We start from the raw sequence: 20,626 nt of genomic DNA on the forward strand, positions 1-20,626 counted from the left end.
GGCTTTTGGAGGGGACTGAATGCTAGCCTCTTGCCTACCAACTATGGGCCCTGGCATTTGAGGGAGCTCCAAGCATTTAGAAAGATGTTCTGTTATGTAATGTAAGAGGATATTATTAACCACTTCAATACCAGACACTTTTCCCACTTCCTGCCCAGGACACTTTTTAGCTTTTAGCGCTGTCGCAATTTGAATGACAATTGCGCGGTCATGCAACACTGTACCCAAATTAAATTTTTATCATTTTCTTCTCACAAATAGAGCTTTCTTTTGGTGGTATTTGATCACCTCTGCATTTTTTTATTTTTGCGCTATAAACGAAAAAAACAGACAATTAAAAAAAAAACTGATGAGCAATGCTAGGTGGCACTGGATAGGCAGCACTGATGAGGAGCTACTGACAGGCATTACTGAAAGGCACTGATTGGTTCTTTGATGGGGTACTGACAGGCATTACTGATGGGGCACTGGCACTTTTTTGGAAACTGTTGTGGGCACTGACATCCGTTTATTATGGGGACAGGCTGGCAGGTGTTGGGCACTGATTGGCAGCTGATGGGCACCTTTTGATGGGGGCTGTACTGATAATCAATGTGCTCTCCCTGCCAGCGTGAACTGAGGAAAGCTGTTTACTGGCACTTCCTGGTTCACGTGATGATCAGCTATGATTGGTCACAGCTGATCACGTGGTAAGAAGCCTCTGTCAGAGACTTCATACCACGATCGGAGTTGCGGTGTGTTAGACTGACACACAGCACCTCCAATCGCCGGGTTGCACGCCCCCGTCGGCACACGCCGGCTTTTTTATCCTGATCATATCATATGACGTCCGATCAGGATAACACAATCACTTTGCCGCCATCATTCTGCAATATGGCAGGCGGCAAGTGGTTAAGGAGGCCATGATGGTATCTGCCAGTGTGGGACTCATAGCAGATGCTGATGTCATCTGCAAGCCACCTGTCTGGGGCCTCCTGCCATAATGTGTTTATTGTAAGTAGGTCTGCTATTGTCTGAAGGAGTTCTGTGTTTATACTTATGATAATGTGTATGGTGTCTTCTGAGCTAGAAGATGGCACCTCTGAGTAACCTAGGCTGGTTAAATTACACACAGTATACACCCCCCATACACACACACAGTGTACACCCCCCATACACACACAGTGTACCCCCCTCCACACACACACACAGTGTACATCCCCCCATACACACACAGTGTACACCCCCCCTACACACAAACTGTGTACACCCCCCCCCATACACACACAGTGTACCCCCCTCCATACACACAGTGTACACCCCCCCATACACACACAGTGTACCCCCCTCCATACACACAGTGTACACCCCCCATGCACACACAGTGTACACCCCCCATACACACACAGTGTACACCCCCCATACACACACAGTGTACACCCCCCATACACACACAGTGTACACCCCCCCATACACACACAGTGTACACCCCCCCCTATACACACACAAACTGTGTACACCCCCCCATACACACACACAGTGTACCCCCCTCCATACACACAGTGTACACCCCCCATGCACACACAGTGTACACCTCCCATACACACACAGTGTACACCCCCCCTATACACACACAGAGTGTACACCCCCCCATACACACAGTGTACACCCCCCATACACACAGTGTACACCCCCCCATACACACACAGTGTACACCCCCCATACACATACAGTGTACATCCCTCTATACACACACACACACACACACACAGTGTACACCCCCCCTATACACACACACACACAGTGTACACTCCCCTATACACACACACACACAGTGTACACCCCCCCTATACACACACACTGTACACCCCCCCTATACACACACACTGTACACCCCCCCCCCCATACACGCACAGTGTACACCCCCCCCCTATACACACAGTGTACACCCCCCCCTATACACACACACAGTGTACACCCCCCCTATACACACACACACACACACACAGTGTACACCCCCCCCTATACACACACACAGTGTAACCCCCCTATACACACACACACTGTACACCCCCCCTATACACACACACACAGTGTACACCCCCCCTACACACACACACACAGTGTACACCCCCCCTATACACACACACACACACACACACGCAGTGTACACCCCCCCTATACACACACACACACACACACAGTGTACACCCCCCCTATACACACACACAGTGTAACCCCCCTATACACACACACACTGTACACCCCCCCTATACACACACACACAGTGTACACCCCCCCTATACACACACACACAGTGTACACCCCCCCCTATACACACACACACTGTACACCCCCCCCTATACACACACACTGTACACCCCCCCCCCCCATACACGCACAGTGTACACCCCCCCTATACACACACACAGTGTACACCCCCCCTACACACACACACACAGTGTACACCCCCCCCTATATACACACACAGTGTACACCCCCCCCCCCCCCCATACACACACAGTGTACACCCCCCCTATACACACACACAGTGTACACCCCCCCTACACACACACACACAGTGTACACCCCCCCTATACACACACACAGTGTACACCCCCCATATACACACACACACAGTGTACACCCCCCCCTATACACACACACAGTGTACACCCCCCTATACACACAGTGTACACCCCCCCTATACACACACACACACACACAGTGTACTCCCCCCCCCCCCCCCCCTGTAGACAGTGAGTGCTCGTTGTGTACTCTCAGGGGATGTAGCGGTGATGAGCTCTGGCACTCCTCCCCGTCTCTCCCCGGCACTCTCCTCCATCCTTCCCCATGTAGAGCGGACTCTCGGCTCTCCGCTCAGTGCTATGATCGCGGACTGATCCCCGGACCCCAATAACAAGGACAACCATCATCATCGTGCAGGAGAAGCCTGAGACGCATGCGCATGGATGATGAGCAACCAGCCCTGGGTGAGCAGCCCAGCTTCAACGGATGTGATCCAGGCAAGGACCGTCCGCTATCTCCCGGCATTGATGGTGACATTGTGAGTATTCCTGGGATCGGGGATCCTTGTCCTCCCCTGATAAGGGGGTCTGTGCCAGGATCACCACTGATTGTATCCCCCCCATCTACCTACCTACCTATCCAGCACTGCCACACAAACGGATCCATTTTTATAGCCCATGTAGAGGAGATATATATATATATATATATATATATATATATATATATATATATATATATATATATATATATATATATATATATATATATATTTACAGTGTATGATCCCTGCACTGCACACCTCTCAGCATGGTCTGCCTGAGGTCCTCTATAGCTGGCTCTTCTATGGAGCTGATCATTGTGTGCTGTGATTTCTTATCTGTGTGTTCTGTGTGCTGGGATCTGTCATCCCTCAATCCTCCAATGTAATGATCATCAGAGCCTTGTACAAGCATCCAGATCAGAGAGCCATCCTCATCCTCCTAAATACCTCTATATACCTCCATATACCACCGTATACCTCAATATACCACCATATACTACCGTATACCTCAATATACCACCATATACCTCCTCATACCACCATATACCTCAATATACCACCATATATCTCCTCATACCACCATATACCTCAATATACCTCCATATACCACCATATACCACCGTATACCTCAATATACCACCATATACCTCCTCATAACACTATATACCACCGTATACCTCAATATACCACCGTATACCTCCTTTTACCTCCATATACCTCCTCATACCACTATATACCACCGTATACCTCAATATACCACCGTATACCTCCTTTTACCTCCATATACCTCCATATACCACCATATATCTCCATACACTTCTATTCACCTCCATATACCTCTGTATACCTCCATATACCACCATATACCTCCTCATACCACTATATACCTCCATATACCACCATATACCTCCTCATACCACTATATACCTCCATATACCACCATATACCTCCTCATACCACTATATACCTCCATATACCACCATATACCTCCTCATACCACTATATAACTCCATATACCACCATATACCTCCTCATACCACTATATACCTCCATATACCACCATACACCTCCATATACCTCTATATACCTCCATATACTACCATATACCTCCATATACCACCATATACCTCCATTTACCTCCGTATACCACCATATACCTCCATATACCACCATATACCTCCCATATACCACCATATACCTCCTCATACCACCATATACCTCCCATATACCTCCATATACCACCATATACCTCCATATACCACCATATACCTCCATACACTTCTATTCACCTCCAAATACCTCCATACACATCTATACACCTCCATATACTTCCATACACCTCCATATACCCCCAAATACCTCCATACACCTCCACACACATCCATCCATACATTACCTGTCTAATGCACAGCCCTCCATATACCACCCAGCACTGCCCTCCCCCCTCCAATGCATGACACTAATAACAGGTATCCAACCTGTGCCCTTCCTGCCATTGCTGCTGGGTTACCAAGTGCCAGCTACTGGCCAGGTACAATGTTGGCTTATGGTGGCACCAGATCTGAATGCCTGTGCTGTACATGTGTAGATCACAAACTGGCACCAATGCCCAGCAGCTCATTGACATAGATTGATGCCCGGTTATTTATAACTTGACTGTGAGTCAGATTTAGACACTGCAGCATGGCACAGGGTTAACCCCTTGTGTTAGGGAAGGTGAAGGGGCTTTGAAACGCACTGCGGTTGAAGCCTCGCTGTGAAGCTGGAGATTTACTGTTGAATAAACAGCTGGATTGCAGCAGTGCAAAAAAAAACATTTTTCTATCAACAAATAATGATTGAGGAATATATTTTGGAACCTATGCAGGATGAAATATGTGATGGAATGTTCCGCAGACTGAATGTACATATATAAATATTATTTATATATATATATATATATATATATATATATATATATATATATATATATATATACAGTATATACACATGTACACATTTATCTATGTGCTGCATTTAGATCCATTATTCCATTCATTCTTGGTTGTGTAATCTAGGTTCTGTTTAAATGAAGCTTACATCAAAGAGCAGTTTGATCTCTCCAGTGTATTGTGTTTATGTGGATGGAGAATGGAGGTCTGTATCGCTGGGCAGCTGCTGATCAGCCTCAGTCACTTAATAATCCCAATGGAGACCCCAGTGACATGTAGTAAGGGGCAGAGAGAGCGAGCGAGATCCAATCCTCATCCTCACTTACTGTACATCTATCTATCTATCTATCTATCTATCTATCTATCTATCTATCTATCTATCTATCTATCTATCTATCTATCTATCTATCTATCTATCTATCTATCATTCTAGAGCTCCATCTCTCTTTATCTCTCTATCTACATCTATCTATTTCTCTAAGTGACCCATGAGTCCCAATGATATCTTGTATTATCAGATTTTGACATTTAATATATCTTTTGGCTGTTTTGATTTTAAGTGATTTTTTATTTATTTTTTTGTAATCAATGTATACTATATAGCAGGGTTCCCCAAACTTTCTAAGCAAAGGGCCAGTTTACTGCCCTTCAGACTTTAGGGGGCCCGGACTGTAGCCAGTAGGAATAGAAAAAGGGCCGGTGCAGGGGGGGGGGGGGGGGGGGGGGGCGGAAGGGGTGGATGCCCTGGCGGCACTAGTTACTGGAGGAAGGGGGGCGCTGGAGAAGTGTGCAGTGTGCTGTACACACCGGCCGCACTACATAAATAGCCTGAAACATGTGCCGAGTGCGCTCCTGTACCCGGCACAAGCCTAAGACCAGGCCCTCCCTTCACTTCCCTGTCAGGCGGAGTAATCTCCATTAGTGACCCACTGGTGTCACTAATACAGCACAAAGGGGTTAATCAACTGCCACTGGTCACTAATGCATCAGTGACAGTACATTAACCCCCTTTCCTGCTGCATATTACAAATAAAATTGCTAATTAGCCACTTGCCAACCCACCGCAAGTGGCAGCTACAGGCACTGGGACGTAATAACACATCGCTGCCTGTTTGGGGCGCATGATCCTCCCTTCTACTCCCTTGTGATACTACACAGCGGGAGTCTGTCTGCAGATCCCAGCCAATGTGTCCAATCACAGCCCAGAGCTCTGTGTTGACAATCAACACAGGGCTCTGGACAGAGGGAACGATTGCTTTTTTTTTTTCTTTTCCATGCAAAGCATACAAAATAAACAAATCAATCAGTAGTAAAAAGCGGCACACATTACACATTGTTAGACACAGTTAAGTCCTTGATTGCCCCTAGATGTTAACCCCTTCCCAGCCAGTGTCACCCGACTTTGAAGCCACCCCACACAGCGCGACTTCAGCGCAGCTTGCAAACAACTTTTTTAAAGTGGTTGTATATCCTCATTTGTCATTTTTACCTACAGGTAAGCCTATAATAAGGTTTACCTGTAGGTAAAAAGAATATCTCCTAAACTTGTACAGTTTAGGAGATATTCACTTTGCATGCAGCCGTTGACGTCAGCGGTGCGTGCGCTCTGAATGCCCAGCTGAAGGTCAAGCAGATGCTGCCGGACCTTGCCAGGAAGAAGACTCCCACGCGCATGCGCGGGAGTGACGTCATCTCAGCTCCGGCCACTCACAGCGCTGGAGCCGCGAACCTGGAAGAAACGCCGAGGGCAAAATGTCAGCTCCCTCGGCGTGGACCAGGCTGCGATACGGGGGCTTTAATCTAAGGTATTTCATAACGAGCTAGTATGCGGTGCAGTTTTCCATCTTCGCCCCCGCCCTTGTCCCGCACTGAGCCCTGGCATCAGTGTCCCATCATTGGTTTTGATGGGAGGAATAGTGACCCATTGTTATTATCAAGAAGTATAGTGTCCCATTGTTGGTGTCAGTAGGGGGAATGGTGCTCCATCATTGGTGTCAGTTGGTGGAATAGTGCCCCAATATGTTTATGTTTTAGTAGATGGATGGAACTATACAGACGATAACATGTTATGTGATGCACACCTCTATACTGTGTCCCAGTCACATTAAAATTTTATATAGATTTAAAAGGCATAGGGATTGATTTACTAAAACCGCAGAGTGCAAAATCTGGTGCAGCTCTGCATAGAAACCAATCAACTTCCAGTTTTTTTTTTTTGTTAAAGCTTAATTGAACAAGTTGAAGTTAGAAGCTAATTGGCTTCTCCAGTTTTAGTAAATCAACCCCATAGTCTTTTTTAGGTTTGATTATGCTAGCCTGCATAGTGGCCTTATTTACTATGGTTTATTAGTTGATCTTTTGATGATAGTTGGTTGAACAGGCTGATGATCTCAGATGATGTAGTAGGGACGCCTAGATCTGATTTACAAAAAGTGGCACAATTCACATGTGTGGGTTGAAGAAATACATGAGCATACCTGGCATGAGACAAAGGGGTTGCTTTACTAAAACTGGAGAGTACAAAATCTGGTGCAGCTGTGCTGGTAGCCAATCAGCTTTTACCTTCAGCTTCTTTAATTAAGCTTTGACAATAAAACCTGGAAGCTGATTGGTTTCTATGCAGAGCTGCATCAGATTTTGCACTCTCTAGCTTTAGTAAATCAACCCCCGTGATTATACAAATTCATAAGTCAAGTGTACATCCCTGTGGCCATGACAGCCTCTTCTTCCTGCCACACATTTTACAACTCTTAACTTTAAAGGTGAACCTAATTTTCTCAGTATTCTAAATTATTTGGAAGTAGAATTGTATAATTTTAACAGACTGAAAAAATAAATACAGGTACCCTGTATTTATAAAAAAATAAATAAAAAACACATATTTAAATTTGAATTTGATCTAAAGTAACTATGCCTAAAAAAATAATTTTAATAGTTCTTCATGGTGCTAAAAATATTATTTATTTAAAAATATATCAAATATGTCAGTGTGATCAGGAAAGAAAAGATTTCATTTATATGTCATGCATATTTTCCCTTTAATTGTAGTGTAAAATGCTAAAAAAATATATTTATGAGGCGGTGCACTCAACATTTGTATTTATGATGCTCTTTCTGCCTGTGTGTTTGAATACACTCCCGGATAGGCTGGCAGCCAAGGAACTTGGCCGTGTTCCCACACTACGGCCACTGTGCATGTCCCCAGCCTTGCTCTGTAATGCACAAGTGCATGCTCCCGTGGCTTGCTTTCTGGCCATAGTTGGCAGGAGGTTCAGCAGGCAGGTTGGCAGGCAGCTTTAATAAATCCATGGAAAAGTTTTCTGTTGTCGTGTATGAATAGTGGTGAACAGTTCTGATTATACAAGCATTCACACACAGTATGAAAATCTGTGTGCCATTGGAGTTATTGGAGTGACCAGCAAATATTGAAATTGATTAAATATAAAAAGGTTTGATAAGTGTTCTGTTATTTGTTCATGTGCCCTTTTATATCATTTTTATAATTCATTTTGTGAATTAGTGTTCTGCTAATTGCAACTTTTTCTGTTTACCTAAACTGTTTTCAACATATTCCTGTGTGTTGGAAAGTAATCAATCTAAACTATTGTTTATTAAATACTTGTTACTGATATACACACATCGCAGTCATATCTACTAAGGCTTGGTCCCCACCTGTGCAGGTGGTTCCCGCTGCAGGTCCGCACCTATTCCTGCAGCCGCAACCACCCGCACAGAAAAACGCAGGAGATGTGTGTGGGTGCCTTTAATCCTTATGGCGTGCCACATGCACTGGAAATCGCTCCAGTACTGGGAACCGCACTGCGTTTCCAGAAATGATGCAGGGGCCTTTTCCCTGCGTTTCAGGAGGTGTGAAAGCCCATTCATTGGCTACCATGCCTGCGCAAAACGAGGCTCGCAGAGCAGCATCAATTTGAACCTAGCCTAAGCATTGCTTTTGAAATTAAGTCAAGAAGAAGTCCAGAGAAGTATTTCAGTCCTAGCAGTATTGTGACCCCCAGCGCTCATTGTGCAGTGGGGAAGCCAGTCGAAATCCTGCAGCTATGACTATAGTAGCACCAACTACTACAGTGATTGTCAGCAGTCCCTTAGGTATCAGATATGCATACACTTATTGTGCCAAGCTGTACCAATGTAACTTTGCATAAAAGATCATACCTGGAGTTCATTTTTTTTTTTTAAGCTTTTCAAGTATTTGGAAGATTGTGCAGTTGATTTAGTAAAGGAGTAGGCAACTGTTCACTAAAGGAAAGATTTACTGAAACTGATGGACACAAAACCTGCTGCAGCTGTGCATAGTAACCAATCAGCTTCTAAGTTTTGTCAAACCCTTTGGTTGTAAACCCTTAGGCTCGGTTCACACTGGGGCGACTTGTCAGGCGACCTAGTCGCCTGACAAGTCGCCTCCCGTTCTGTGCTATGGAACCGTTCTAATCGGAGCGACGCAAGTCGCTCCGACTTAGAAAAAGGTTCCTGTATTACTTTGGGGGCGACTTGGGGCGACTTGCATAGACTTCTATGCAGAAGTCGTCTCGCAAGTCGCCCCGGCAGTCGTTTGCAGGTCGCCTCGCTGAGGCGACCTGCAAGTCGTGCCGCCCATGTGTGAACCGGCACTTACACATAGCCAGTGAAGTGACCGGCCTCAGGTGACACACAGAGATGAAATAAATCCTCCTACATAGGTTTCACTTATTTATCTACGGTCTTACATCCGTTCAGAATTTATAAGCTTGTCTAAGCTGTCAGAAAAAAAGGGGGTGGAGAGCGGAAGTTACACTCTGCGGAGATCAGTGAGGAGAGCTCTTAGAGCTGATTGGAGGGAAGGGATAAACCCTCTTCACATAGCACACAAGATCAGCGCTGAGGCTGTCAATCAGCTGGAGCTCCCTCCCTGTCACCTTTTTATCTCTTGGTGTCAGAAGTGCTAGTCATGCAGATTGCAGAGGAAGAAACAGCAGACAGAAATTACACTTAGTGCTCTGAATTTAGACAAGTACACACCATAGAGGTATATGCTTTTTTAATATTTCATATACAACCACTGGAACAAGCCAAAGTTAGTTTTATAAAATCTCTTTAGTAAATCAGTTTTAGTAAATCTCCCCTAAATGTTCAGTTTGCAAAGTAAGGCCTCATCCACACGGACGTTTTAAAAAAACAGCTGTAAAGCTAGTGCTGACGCCAGGAAAAAAGTGGTGTTAAAAACGCGATTTTATCCGCATTTTGCATTGGCGTCAATGCACGTTTAGCCGCACTAGCTTTAAGCCACGTTTCTCTGCCTCTATTGAAAATCAGTGGTTCCCTATGGGAGCCCATTGATTCGAATAGAAGTCGCACCAGAAGTTGGATCAAGATGATCTGACTTGCGGTGCGACTTGTGTGCTGAGAATCTTGAAGGGGAACCCCGCCAAAATTTTTAGCGTGAGTTCCCCCCCCCCAAGACGATACTAGACCCTTCGGTCTGGTATGGATTTTAAGGGGAACCTCCACGCCCAAAAAAAATGGCGTGGGGGTCCCCCCGAGATCCATACCAGACCCTTATCTGAGCACGCAGCCCGGCAGGTCAGGAAAGGGGGGGCAAGCGCCCCCCCTTAACCATACCAGGCCACATGGCCTCAACATGGGGTGGTGGGTGCTTTGGGGCAGGGGCTCTGTGCCCCCCCCACCCCAAAGCACCTTTCCCCATGTTGATGAGGACAAGGGCCTCTTCCCGACAACCCTTGCCGTTGGTTGTCGGGGTCTGCAGGCGGGGGCTTAACGGAACTTAACGGAATCTGGAAGCCCCCTTTAACAAAGGGGCCCCCAGATCCCAGCCCCCCACCCTAGGTGAATGAGTATGGGGTACACCGTAAATTTGCAAATTATGTCATCTGGTGGCCCCGCCCCATGCCAATATAAGTCATTGCACACGGCGGACCCAGCATTACACCGGGAGATCGCTACCCAATCCCTGCACTATGTACATTATCCATCCCAGCTGCACTATGTATGTTATTCAACCCAGACCTCTGCATTATGTATGTTACCCAACCCAGACCTGCACGATTCTGGCTAAAATGAGAACCATGATTGCTTTTCTTGGAATAAAGATCCTGATTCTCTGACGATTCTCGCAGCATAACATCATCTTCCACATTATACAAAAAGATTGGGCTAACTTTACTGTTTATTTTTTCTTTTATTCGTTCATTTTATTCTCTTTACACTCTGCAGCTAATATATATATATATATATATATATATATATATATATATATATATATATAATATGTTTGGGGGCTCTAAGTAATTTTCTAGCAAAAAATACTGATTTTAACTTGTAAGCAACAAGTGTCAGTTAAAGGTTTAGTCTTTAAAGCGGACCTTCGGTCATTTTTTCATATTTCCATCTATTAAATCTTCTGCCCTTGTTGTTTTAACTTTGGATAGTAAAAAAAAAATTGTTCTGACAGTAAATACCTTATACAGCCCACTTCCTCTTTCTTGTCTGGTCATTAGCCTAGGCCCTAGGTTTATGACATCATGCACAGCTCTCTTTCTCACTCTCGTGAGAGTTTGCCAGGAAGGGAGGGGGGATGAGTTATAAGAGAGAAAATGAGAGCTGCAGAGCTGGAGGAGTGCCTCTGTGTGTCTGTGTAAATCCATGAAGTGAACAGGCAGCAGCTTGAGCTGCCCGCAGTTAAAATGGATGCAGCCAGACTCAGTGGAGGGAGATTTCTGCAGCATATTTGGCAAGTACAGAATCACAGTATATATAAAATATGCAAAGTGGTTGGAGGGAAGCTTCAGAATGGCAAAGATGTTTTTATTACAAATTATGTGAACAGACTGCAGTTCCTCTTTTTAATGGTTAAACTGACCTCATGTACAGAGGAAAGTTAATTCCGTTGATCTGCCTCATGTACACTGATGCTGGTAAACTGACGTTTAGGAGCAGTTGGGCATTTTTTTCAGCTGCCCCTGAACTCTCCTCTGTTATCTTATCAGTACATGTACACAGGGTGGTTTATAGTAATTTCCAGGCCGTTGAGTTTAGAAACATTTTTTGGAAATAAAAAAAAATGCGTTCAGGACGGATGTTCAGAGGCATTTGAAAAGCCAAATGCCTGTAACAGCTTGGAAACGCGGTAACTCACGTTTCGTTTACAGGCGTTTTAAATGCAGATACATTTTTGACTATTTGCAATAAACGCTTCTAAACGCAAACACGGCATGTAAACGCAGCACAATGGACGTTTTTAAACATCGGTTCCTATCTGTCAAGTTGAATAGTTGAGGAAAGGTTTTAGGGCTCATGCACACAGGACGTTTTAAAAACGCCAGCACTACAGCAGCGCTAAAAATGCCTGTTTTTTTCGCATTTATATGTTTTTGGCGTTTTTCATTATAAGCACTCTTTATAATTTAAAAACATCAAACACATCTAAACGTGGCTGGATGCATTTAGCGGCGTTTAGACAAGTTTTTTGGCGTTTTTTTTGTTTTTACGGCTCGTTTTAACTGCTCCTGGAAGCACAGGCTGTCGTTTTTTTCTACTGCCCCTAAACGCCTCTGACAGTTTATGTGTGCATGGACACATAGGCTAACATGGAGGGACTTTTAGAGGCAGTTAAAAAAAATGTCAAACGCCCCTAAGAGCCCTTTCATACTGGGGCGGTTTGCAGGCGTTATTGCGCTAAAAATACTGCCTGCAAACCGTTCAGTGTGAAAGCCCGAGGGTTTTCACACTGAAGCGGTGCGCTGACAGGAGAAGAAAAAAACTCCTGCCAGCCGCATCCTTGGAGCGGTGAAGGAGCTGTGTATTCACCGCTCCTAAACCGCTCCTGCCCATTGAAATCAGTGGGGCAGCGCGGCTATACCGCGGCAATACCGCGGCCATAGCCGCGATATACGAGCGGTTTTAACCCTTTTTCGGCCGCCAGCGGGGGTTAAAACCGCACCGCTAGCGGCCGAATACCGATGGTAAAGCAGCGCTGTTTTACGCCGACGCCCCCTACCGCCCCAGTGTGAAAGCAGCCTAACAGCAGCGGTAAAAACGTCCAAAATTATTTTTTGTTTACAGTTATCTCCCAACTCTCAGTTGACAATGTTGTGATAAACTTGGCAGGCTGCCTGTTTTTTTTTTTATGACAGGTGTCAGCTGTGAGCAGAGAACTCTCTGCACTGAATCGAGGAAATGCTGTATTAAGATCACAAGGGGGTTAAATCGAGATTGCGATTTTTTAACGATTAATTGTGCAGCTCTACTGTGTACGTTACCCAATCCAGACCCCTGCACTAGGTACATAAGCCAGCCCAGCTGCGCTAGATACATTATGACCCAGACCCCTGCACTATGTAGGTTACCCAACCCAGACCTCTGCATGATGTACATTAGCCATCCCAGCTGTACTAAGTACAGTGCCTTGCAAAAGTATTCACCCCTTGGCTTTTTAAATATTTTGTTACATTACAGCCTTTAGTTCAATGTTTTTTTAATCTGAATTATATGTGATGGATCAGAACACAATAGTCTAAGTTGGTGAAGTAAAATTATAAAAATATATACATAAAACTATTTTTCAGAAATAAAAAAATGATAATTGGCATGTGTGTGTGTATTCACCCCCTTTGTTATGAAGCCCATAAAAAGCTCTGGTGCAACCAGTTACCTTCAAAAGTCACATAGTGAAATGATGTCCACCTGTGTGCAATCTAAGTGTCACATGATCTGTCATTACATATACACACCTTTTTGAAAGGCCCCAGAGGCTGCAACACCTAAGCAAGAGGCACCACTAACCAAACACTGCCATGAAGACCAAGGAACTCTCCAAATAAGTAAGGGACAATGTTGTTGGGAAGTACAAGTCAGGGTTGGGTTATAAAAAAAAATTCAAATCTTTGATGATCCCTACGAGCACCATCAAATATATCATAACCAAATGGAAAGAACATGGCACAACAGCAAACCTGCCAAGAGACGGCCGCACACCAAAACTCACGGATCGGGCAAGGAGGGCATTAATCAGAGAGGCAGCACAGAAACCTAAGGTAACCCTGGAGGAGCTGCAGAGTTCCACAGCAAAGACTGGAGTACGTGTACATAGGACAACAATAAGCCGTACGCTCTATAAAGTTGGGCTTTATGGCAGAGTGGCCAGAAGAAAGCCATTACTTTCAGCAAAAAACAAAATGGCACGTTTTGAGTTTGCGAAAAGGCATGTGGGTGACTCCCAAAATGTGTGGAATGTATGGAGGAAGGTGCTCTGGTCTCATGAGACTGAAATTGAACTTTTTGGCCATCAAAGAAAACGCTATGTCTGGCATAAACCCAACACATCAAATCACCCAAAGAACACCATCCCTTCAGTGAAACATGGTGGTGGCATCATCATGCTGTGGGGATGTTTTTCAGCAGTCGGGACTGGGAAACTGGTCAGAGTTGAGGGAAAGATGGATGGTAATAAATACAGGAGTATTCTTGAGCAAAACCTGTACCACTCTGTGTGTGATTTGAGGCTAGGACAGAGGTTCACCTTCCAGCAGGACAATGACCCCAAACACACTGTTATTTTGTCCTATTTGTTATTTGCTTCACAATAAAAAAAAAACATCTTCAAAGTTGTTAGCATGTTCTGTAAATTAAATCATGCAAATCCTCAAACAATCCATGTTAATTCCAGGATGTGAGAAAACAAAACATACTCGTGCAAGGCACTGTACCTTATCCAACCCAGACCCCTGCACTATGTACATTATGCAACACGGATCCCTGCACTGTAATATAGAGCATGTAATGTACGTTACATACTTCTGACTCCGACACCCTGTACATAGGCTCAATTTTTAAAGGGGTTGTAAAGGTAATTTTTTTTTTCTTTAAAAATAACAAACATGTTATACTTACCTTCACTGTGCAGCTCGTTCTGCACAGAGTGGCCCCGAACCTGCTCTTCTGGGGTCCCTCGGTGGCTGTCTCAGCTCCTCCCCGCAATAACTAACCACCTTAATGCGAGCTCTCTCGCATGGTGGTTAGTTATTGCGGGCGCACTCCCGTGATACAGCCGGCGGCTATAGCCGCTCGCTGTATCACTCGGCCCCGCCCTCGGCGCGCCGCGTCATTGGATGTGATTGACAGCAGCCCGAGCCAATGGCTGCGCTGCTTTCAATCCATCCACTATAGCCAATCAGCGACCAGGCTGATCGGCTGAATGGAGGTCGGGGACGAGCGGCCGAGTTTCGAGGTGTCAGGTAAGTAAAACGGGGGGGCTGGGGGCGGCGGTATTATCAAAAGTTTTTTCACCTTAATGCATAGAATGCATTAAGGTGAAAAAATTTATACCTTTACAACCCCTTTAAGCCTCTCCCAGTGTTAATGCAATTTTGCAACACCCATCATTCACCACAGCATGTTACTCGCGCTGCTATCAGCTCCACACCCCATTCTGAGGAATACTCAGTTTAAAGAGTTCCCAGGTATGTAAACCAGATCAACCAATGAGAATGTATTTTTCTAGTCTGTTTTCTATAAACTGAATTTAGTTGAGTGAATTGCTGAACTTTGTTCTTTGGAGTGCTTTATTGAAGAACTTTGTAATCCTATCTTAGACCAAAAGATACCAAATGCATATTTTCCTGCCATAAAGGCTACAGTAAGTTGATAAAGATGAGAATTCATACTTACTGTCTAAATGCTTGGAAGAAGTAAGAACCTTGAAAATTAGTGGAATGTCCCTCTAACACACAGGAGACAGAATCCTAATACACAGGTTAACAATCCGGCAGACATAATATGTGAGTTAGTAACATGATGTCCAGCGCTAATGTGCGATGCGAACAGATGGCGTCTCGTGTGTGGGAGAGCGAATATCCACCGTGTGCAGCTGGTTTGGGACTTTTTCTAATCAGTCCCTCAAACCTGGAATAATCTGAGGTTTTTAAGCAAATCGTCTTTTAAAAGAGTGTATTAAACTGTGAGTCACTTATCACAGTGTGAGTCAATCTGCTGCTTTGATGGTTTAAAATCCCTCAAGTGTCAGCTAAAACTTATAAAAAATCTGATGTGAGTCAGAGGTGAATTTTAGGAAAAACTAGAGTATGAGTCATTTGGAATGTAGATAAGTTTGTGAGTCAGGAGGCAGTATGCTGTACACCTCAGTAAACAACGTGAGTCAGGTGTAGTACAGTAGTGTCACTTGTCACATCCATTCATAATAAATGTTTTACAGCACATGTGGTTGGCGCTTGTGAACCCTAAAGAGTGAAAAAAAATATTCAGTAAGTTGTCAAAAAATTGAGGCTTTAGGAGGACGGAGTTAATATCTACATATGATGTGCAACTTAATTGGTCACCACCACTGATCTCCTTGTCTTACTTGTTCCTTCCTTGTAAATACTTGACCTACTTGCACACCTATTAAAAAATATATTGGTCACCACCTTCTATGAAGGTCTGCAAGCTCAGGGCTTGCATCCATTTGCATCCCCCTACAGAAAATGGTTACGTTGTCTTCCAGATCTCATGGAAAATGATTGGGAGAAAGTTACTGAAACTTGTTTTGAAGATGTTATCAGTACAGCAGATAGAATAACCCAATTCAGGTTTATTCACCATCTAAACTACACCTCCATTAAATTGTCTCGCAAGGGTTTAGTGATACAAGTGTGTTGCCCAAGGTGTGAAGAACATTCAGTAAATCTATTACTTATGTTTTGAGATTGAACCTTTTACTCTATTTGAAACCAATCTGGACCTACCAGCTCCTAAAACTCTGGAAGTGTGCCTTTTGGGCATTCTCAGTCATTTTGTTCCTTGCTCCTCCAGTTGTTTTGTGTTCCATCTACTCTTCTTCTACTCTAGGATAGAGATGCAAAATTTCTGGAAATTTTTAAGCCATGAGAAAAAAATGCTTTCCCCTGTTTTTTCTGGAAAAAAAAAAATTTTTGGAAAGAAAAAAAAAAAAAATCAGTGTGGAGTAGTTGAAAGTCATTTTGTTACACTGGGAATGCGAAATGCAGTGTGTATAAAAGTATTATACATGAAATAAAAGTACAGGTTATTCAGTAAATAAACTAAACTTGCTTTTTAAAATTTTAAAGAAAACAATTCTTGGAAAAGAATATTTCTTCTCACAGTATTTGCAAATTGCTGGTTTGCTCTCAGCTGAAATTGCAATGTGGAAATGTTTCCAAAACTCTAGATGTTGGTTTCACCATTTTACTGGGAAGAGGAGGAAACCAAAATGAATTTACTGACCCGACTATAGGTAAAGATTATGCAGTGATGGTGGAGAATATTAATAGGAATAATTTAAAGGTTGTAAAGAAATAAAAAAGTAATAAAAAAATTTGTCGGAAACATATACCCTCTTAGCTGTTAATTAAAGTGGATGTAAACCCTCTCCTATACCCTGGGAAGTGAATAGCCTCAGATGATACACAGAGATGTAACAAATCTCCCTACATAAGTTTTTCATGTATATCTGCAGTCTTCAGCTTTATATATTCTTTAGAAAGTGCATGTCCTGATTTTCTCTTGCTGTTCAGCACTGGGAGTGGATTCTTGGTATACAGCCAAGACAGTTGATTGGAGGAAAGTCACACCCCCCCCCTCCACATAGGTAGAAGAACGAAGATACTTTCAGAGCTGTGCTGTGACAAGAAAAGCTCTCTGTTAATCTATTTATAGCAACCTCCCTCGACACAAATTTCAGGCTGGTTTTATCTTGGTTGAAGGAGAACTTGTAAGAAGGTATTACGCTGATAACAGAGCAATGAAACAGCAGAAAACCACAGGACTTAGTGCTTTGGAGAGAGATAAGACAACACTAAAGATTTATGTGCTTAGGTCAAATTTCATGAATCAGGTTTACATTAACTTTAAGACCTGAGAGGAGAGAAACTATCATCTACTGTATCCCAACAATCGCCCAATTGTAGGAGGTACAAGAGTCCACAAACAAACTAACGTGAAGCCTTTCCCCTGCAGTGTCCCCTAGTGGCAGAAATGCATATTTATCTTGTTTGAGAACTGTATTGAAAAGTACAGTGTTACTTGAATTGTACTCCAGGATTTGCTTGTTATCAGCTGAGAGACCTTGCAATAATTTAAGTCTCAGAAATCTTTCATTAAGGCCTTTATGTTATATCATTTGAATTCCATGTCATTGATATATTATCAACGTAAAAAAAAAATTACAAATGTTTTTCAATTTTTTGCGAAAAAAAACAAAAAACAGCTTTAGGAAAAAAAATGGTAGAAAAACATTTTTCCCCCAATTTTCCATTTTTTTCCAGGCCTTCCCTTTTCTATTCCAGGAAAGCTATTCTGCTGCATCGGAAAAGCCCTACCCCACCTACTGCACAATTTTTTTGTCTCCTGGTGAACTCAGCCCTGCCTAAATATAGGACAATCTAATAAACCAAGCTTGCCCCCCAAAATATTTCTAGGATATGGCAGCCCTGGTTGGGTATCTCTGCCTCCCAGTTGGCTGACCTTTCCACCTCGAAATCATCTGTGTGATATTTTTCTCCTTAATATGGTTCCTAGGGCCATATGACTTTACATGTACTAAATATGATATGGCCAGTGGGGATGAGAGCAGTGTGTGTGTTTATTATTGTATTTACTGCTGTGATTTATGTATTGTGGGCTTCTATTTGTATCATTGTACACAGTTTAATGTCAACGAGTACATACATTATTTTTTGGGTCTCTGCGTAGCCAGTTACCATCGGGCATGTCATAGTGCCAATGGTTGTTTGTTTATGTACACTATAGTTTAAAGAAAGAAAGAAATGAACGCCTATTAAAAAAAGAATTACGTATGATAGGAGAGATTATCATTTTATTATTTATGTGCGTAATATTAAAAGAGAACAATAAAAGAGCCACTGACAACTTTTACAAATATGTAAATAAAACATGCATATCTCAAAGATTCAAAGGAGGATTCCACAATTTGCAAATGGACTAGCACATTATGAGAGACTTACCTTAAAACAAAGCCCTCCAGCGGCATGCTTTCACCACTGACAGGGCTCTCATCTTCACCTGGTCTTCTTTACGGGTTCGCACGCTCCGGCCGTTTGAATGGCCGAGCTGTGATGAAATCCCTCCCGTGCATTTCCATGGGAGCCACAGGGCTGCAACTAACGATTATCTTCATAAGCAGTTAGTTGGCCGATTATTGTTTCGATTAATCGGTTAATAACCTTAAAAAAAGTGTTGTTTATAATTTTGTTAATATGTAAAGTTTAAAAAAAAGGGCAATTTATTCTTAAATATTTGTATGCAGTGGTAAATATAAATAACCAACTAAGAGACAGAAAAGGTATACTGTATATACTATTAGAGGTTGAGTCTGGTAATTATCATCAGACTATCATCAGATCAAATTTTTTTATTTAAAGAAACAAAAAGTTAAAGACTGTTTTGCAGATTTTCAATTAGAACTGTAATATATTATATGCTGGCCATACAAAAACAACGTCTTCATAAAAAAAAATTTCATTTTAAGAACGTTCGTTCGATTTTCTAATTGTTAGTGAGGTCAAATCGACATTAGTTTTTAACCACAGTGAAGGAAAAATTTAGAAATGATAGAAAACTTCTTGGTCAAGGGAATTTTCAGACAGTGTATGTGGTTTTCGTTGAGAAATGACATTCATTTTAAAAACAGAATGTTAAAAGCAAGTGAAAATTTCAAACAACATTTTTTCATTCAGCGAATGTACAATATTGAATATGAATATTCTCGTCTGAAAATTGAACCATGTGACCAGCATAAGGCTCGGTACACACCTATGCAGTTTGCTTTTGATCTGTTTATGCAGTGCTTTTTTGCTGTGTGTTTTGATTTTTATGCATGTGATTTTGCGGCGATTTGTGTTTTTTCATTTTTTTAATGCTTTTTTTTAGCCAATTTGTTGTTGGGCAAATTAAAAAAACACAAATTGCTGCAAAAAAACACATTACATGCTTTTCTGCAGCTTCTACATTGAAGCGTATTGAATCAAAAAAGCACAGTTTTGCATTGAAAAAAGTCCTTGACCCTTTCCAAATACACAGCAGCTGAAAAAAGCCTCGATGTGAACGTGTCCCATTGGAAACCATGTTAAATGAACTGTAGTGTGTTTCTGAAAAAAGCACCAAAAAACACATAGGTGTGAACCAGGCCTAAGATGTTTAGTAACATAATGGGGTTAAAAAAACTAAAATTAGCCCTTTATAGTACAAAAAGAGCAAATGATCGCTACTGTAAGGGGTTACATTTTTTTTACTGTGGAACAGTGAAAGTAATATTTACAGTAGCGATTATTTGCTCTTTTTGTACTATAAAGGGCTGATTTTAGTTTTTTTAACCCCATTATGTTACTGGCCCATTAATCGATTATGAAAATAGTAATCGCTTAATTTCATAATCGATTAGTTGTCGTTCAATCGATTAGTTGTTTCGGCCCTACTCTGAAGGGACGGCATTCTATCCCTCCAGAGTGCAGTGCGCATGCACCAGTGACGTCACCGGCTGCAGAAGTAGCAAATATCTCTTAAATATTCTAAGCTTATCTGTGGGTACAAGTGTAAAAGTCCTTTACTCCCGCTTTAATTTTTTGCATTACAGCCTTCAAAGCATTGCAACCGCAAT

General features: G+C 42.8%; 1 protein-coding gene across 2 annotated transcripts in view; it reads left to right on the forward strand.

Annotated features, from left to right (window-relative positions):
• RGS20 (regulator of G protein signaling 20) overlaps positions 1 to 20,626 on the forward strand; it is a 285,681-nt gene that overhangs the window by 179,449 nt on the left and 85,606 nt on the right. Inside the window, exon 1 of one of the 2 annotated variants that reach the window (XM_073631602.1) lies at positions 2,738 to 3,046. The exons of the other annotated variant lie outside the window; for it this stretch is intronic. Coding sequence (XP_073487703.1) covers positions 2,942 to 3,046 — 105 coding nt within the window. The 5' untranslated portion in view covers positions 2,738 to 2,941. Of the gene's footprint in view, positions 1 to 2,737; positions 3,047 to 20,626 lie in introns of those variants that run through there. 2 annotated transcript variants of the gene reach the window in all.

This window comes from Aquarana catesbeiana, linkage group LG05 (genome assembly GCF_042186555.1).
Source record: "Aquarana catesbeiana isolate 2022-GZ linkage group LG05, ASM4218655v1, whole genome shotgun sequence".
NCBI lineage: Eukaryota > Metazoa > Chordata > Amphibia > Anura > Ranidae > Aquarana > Aquarana catesbeiana.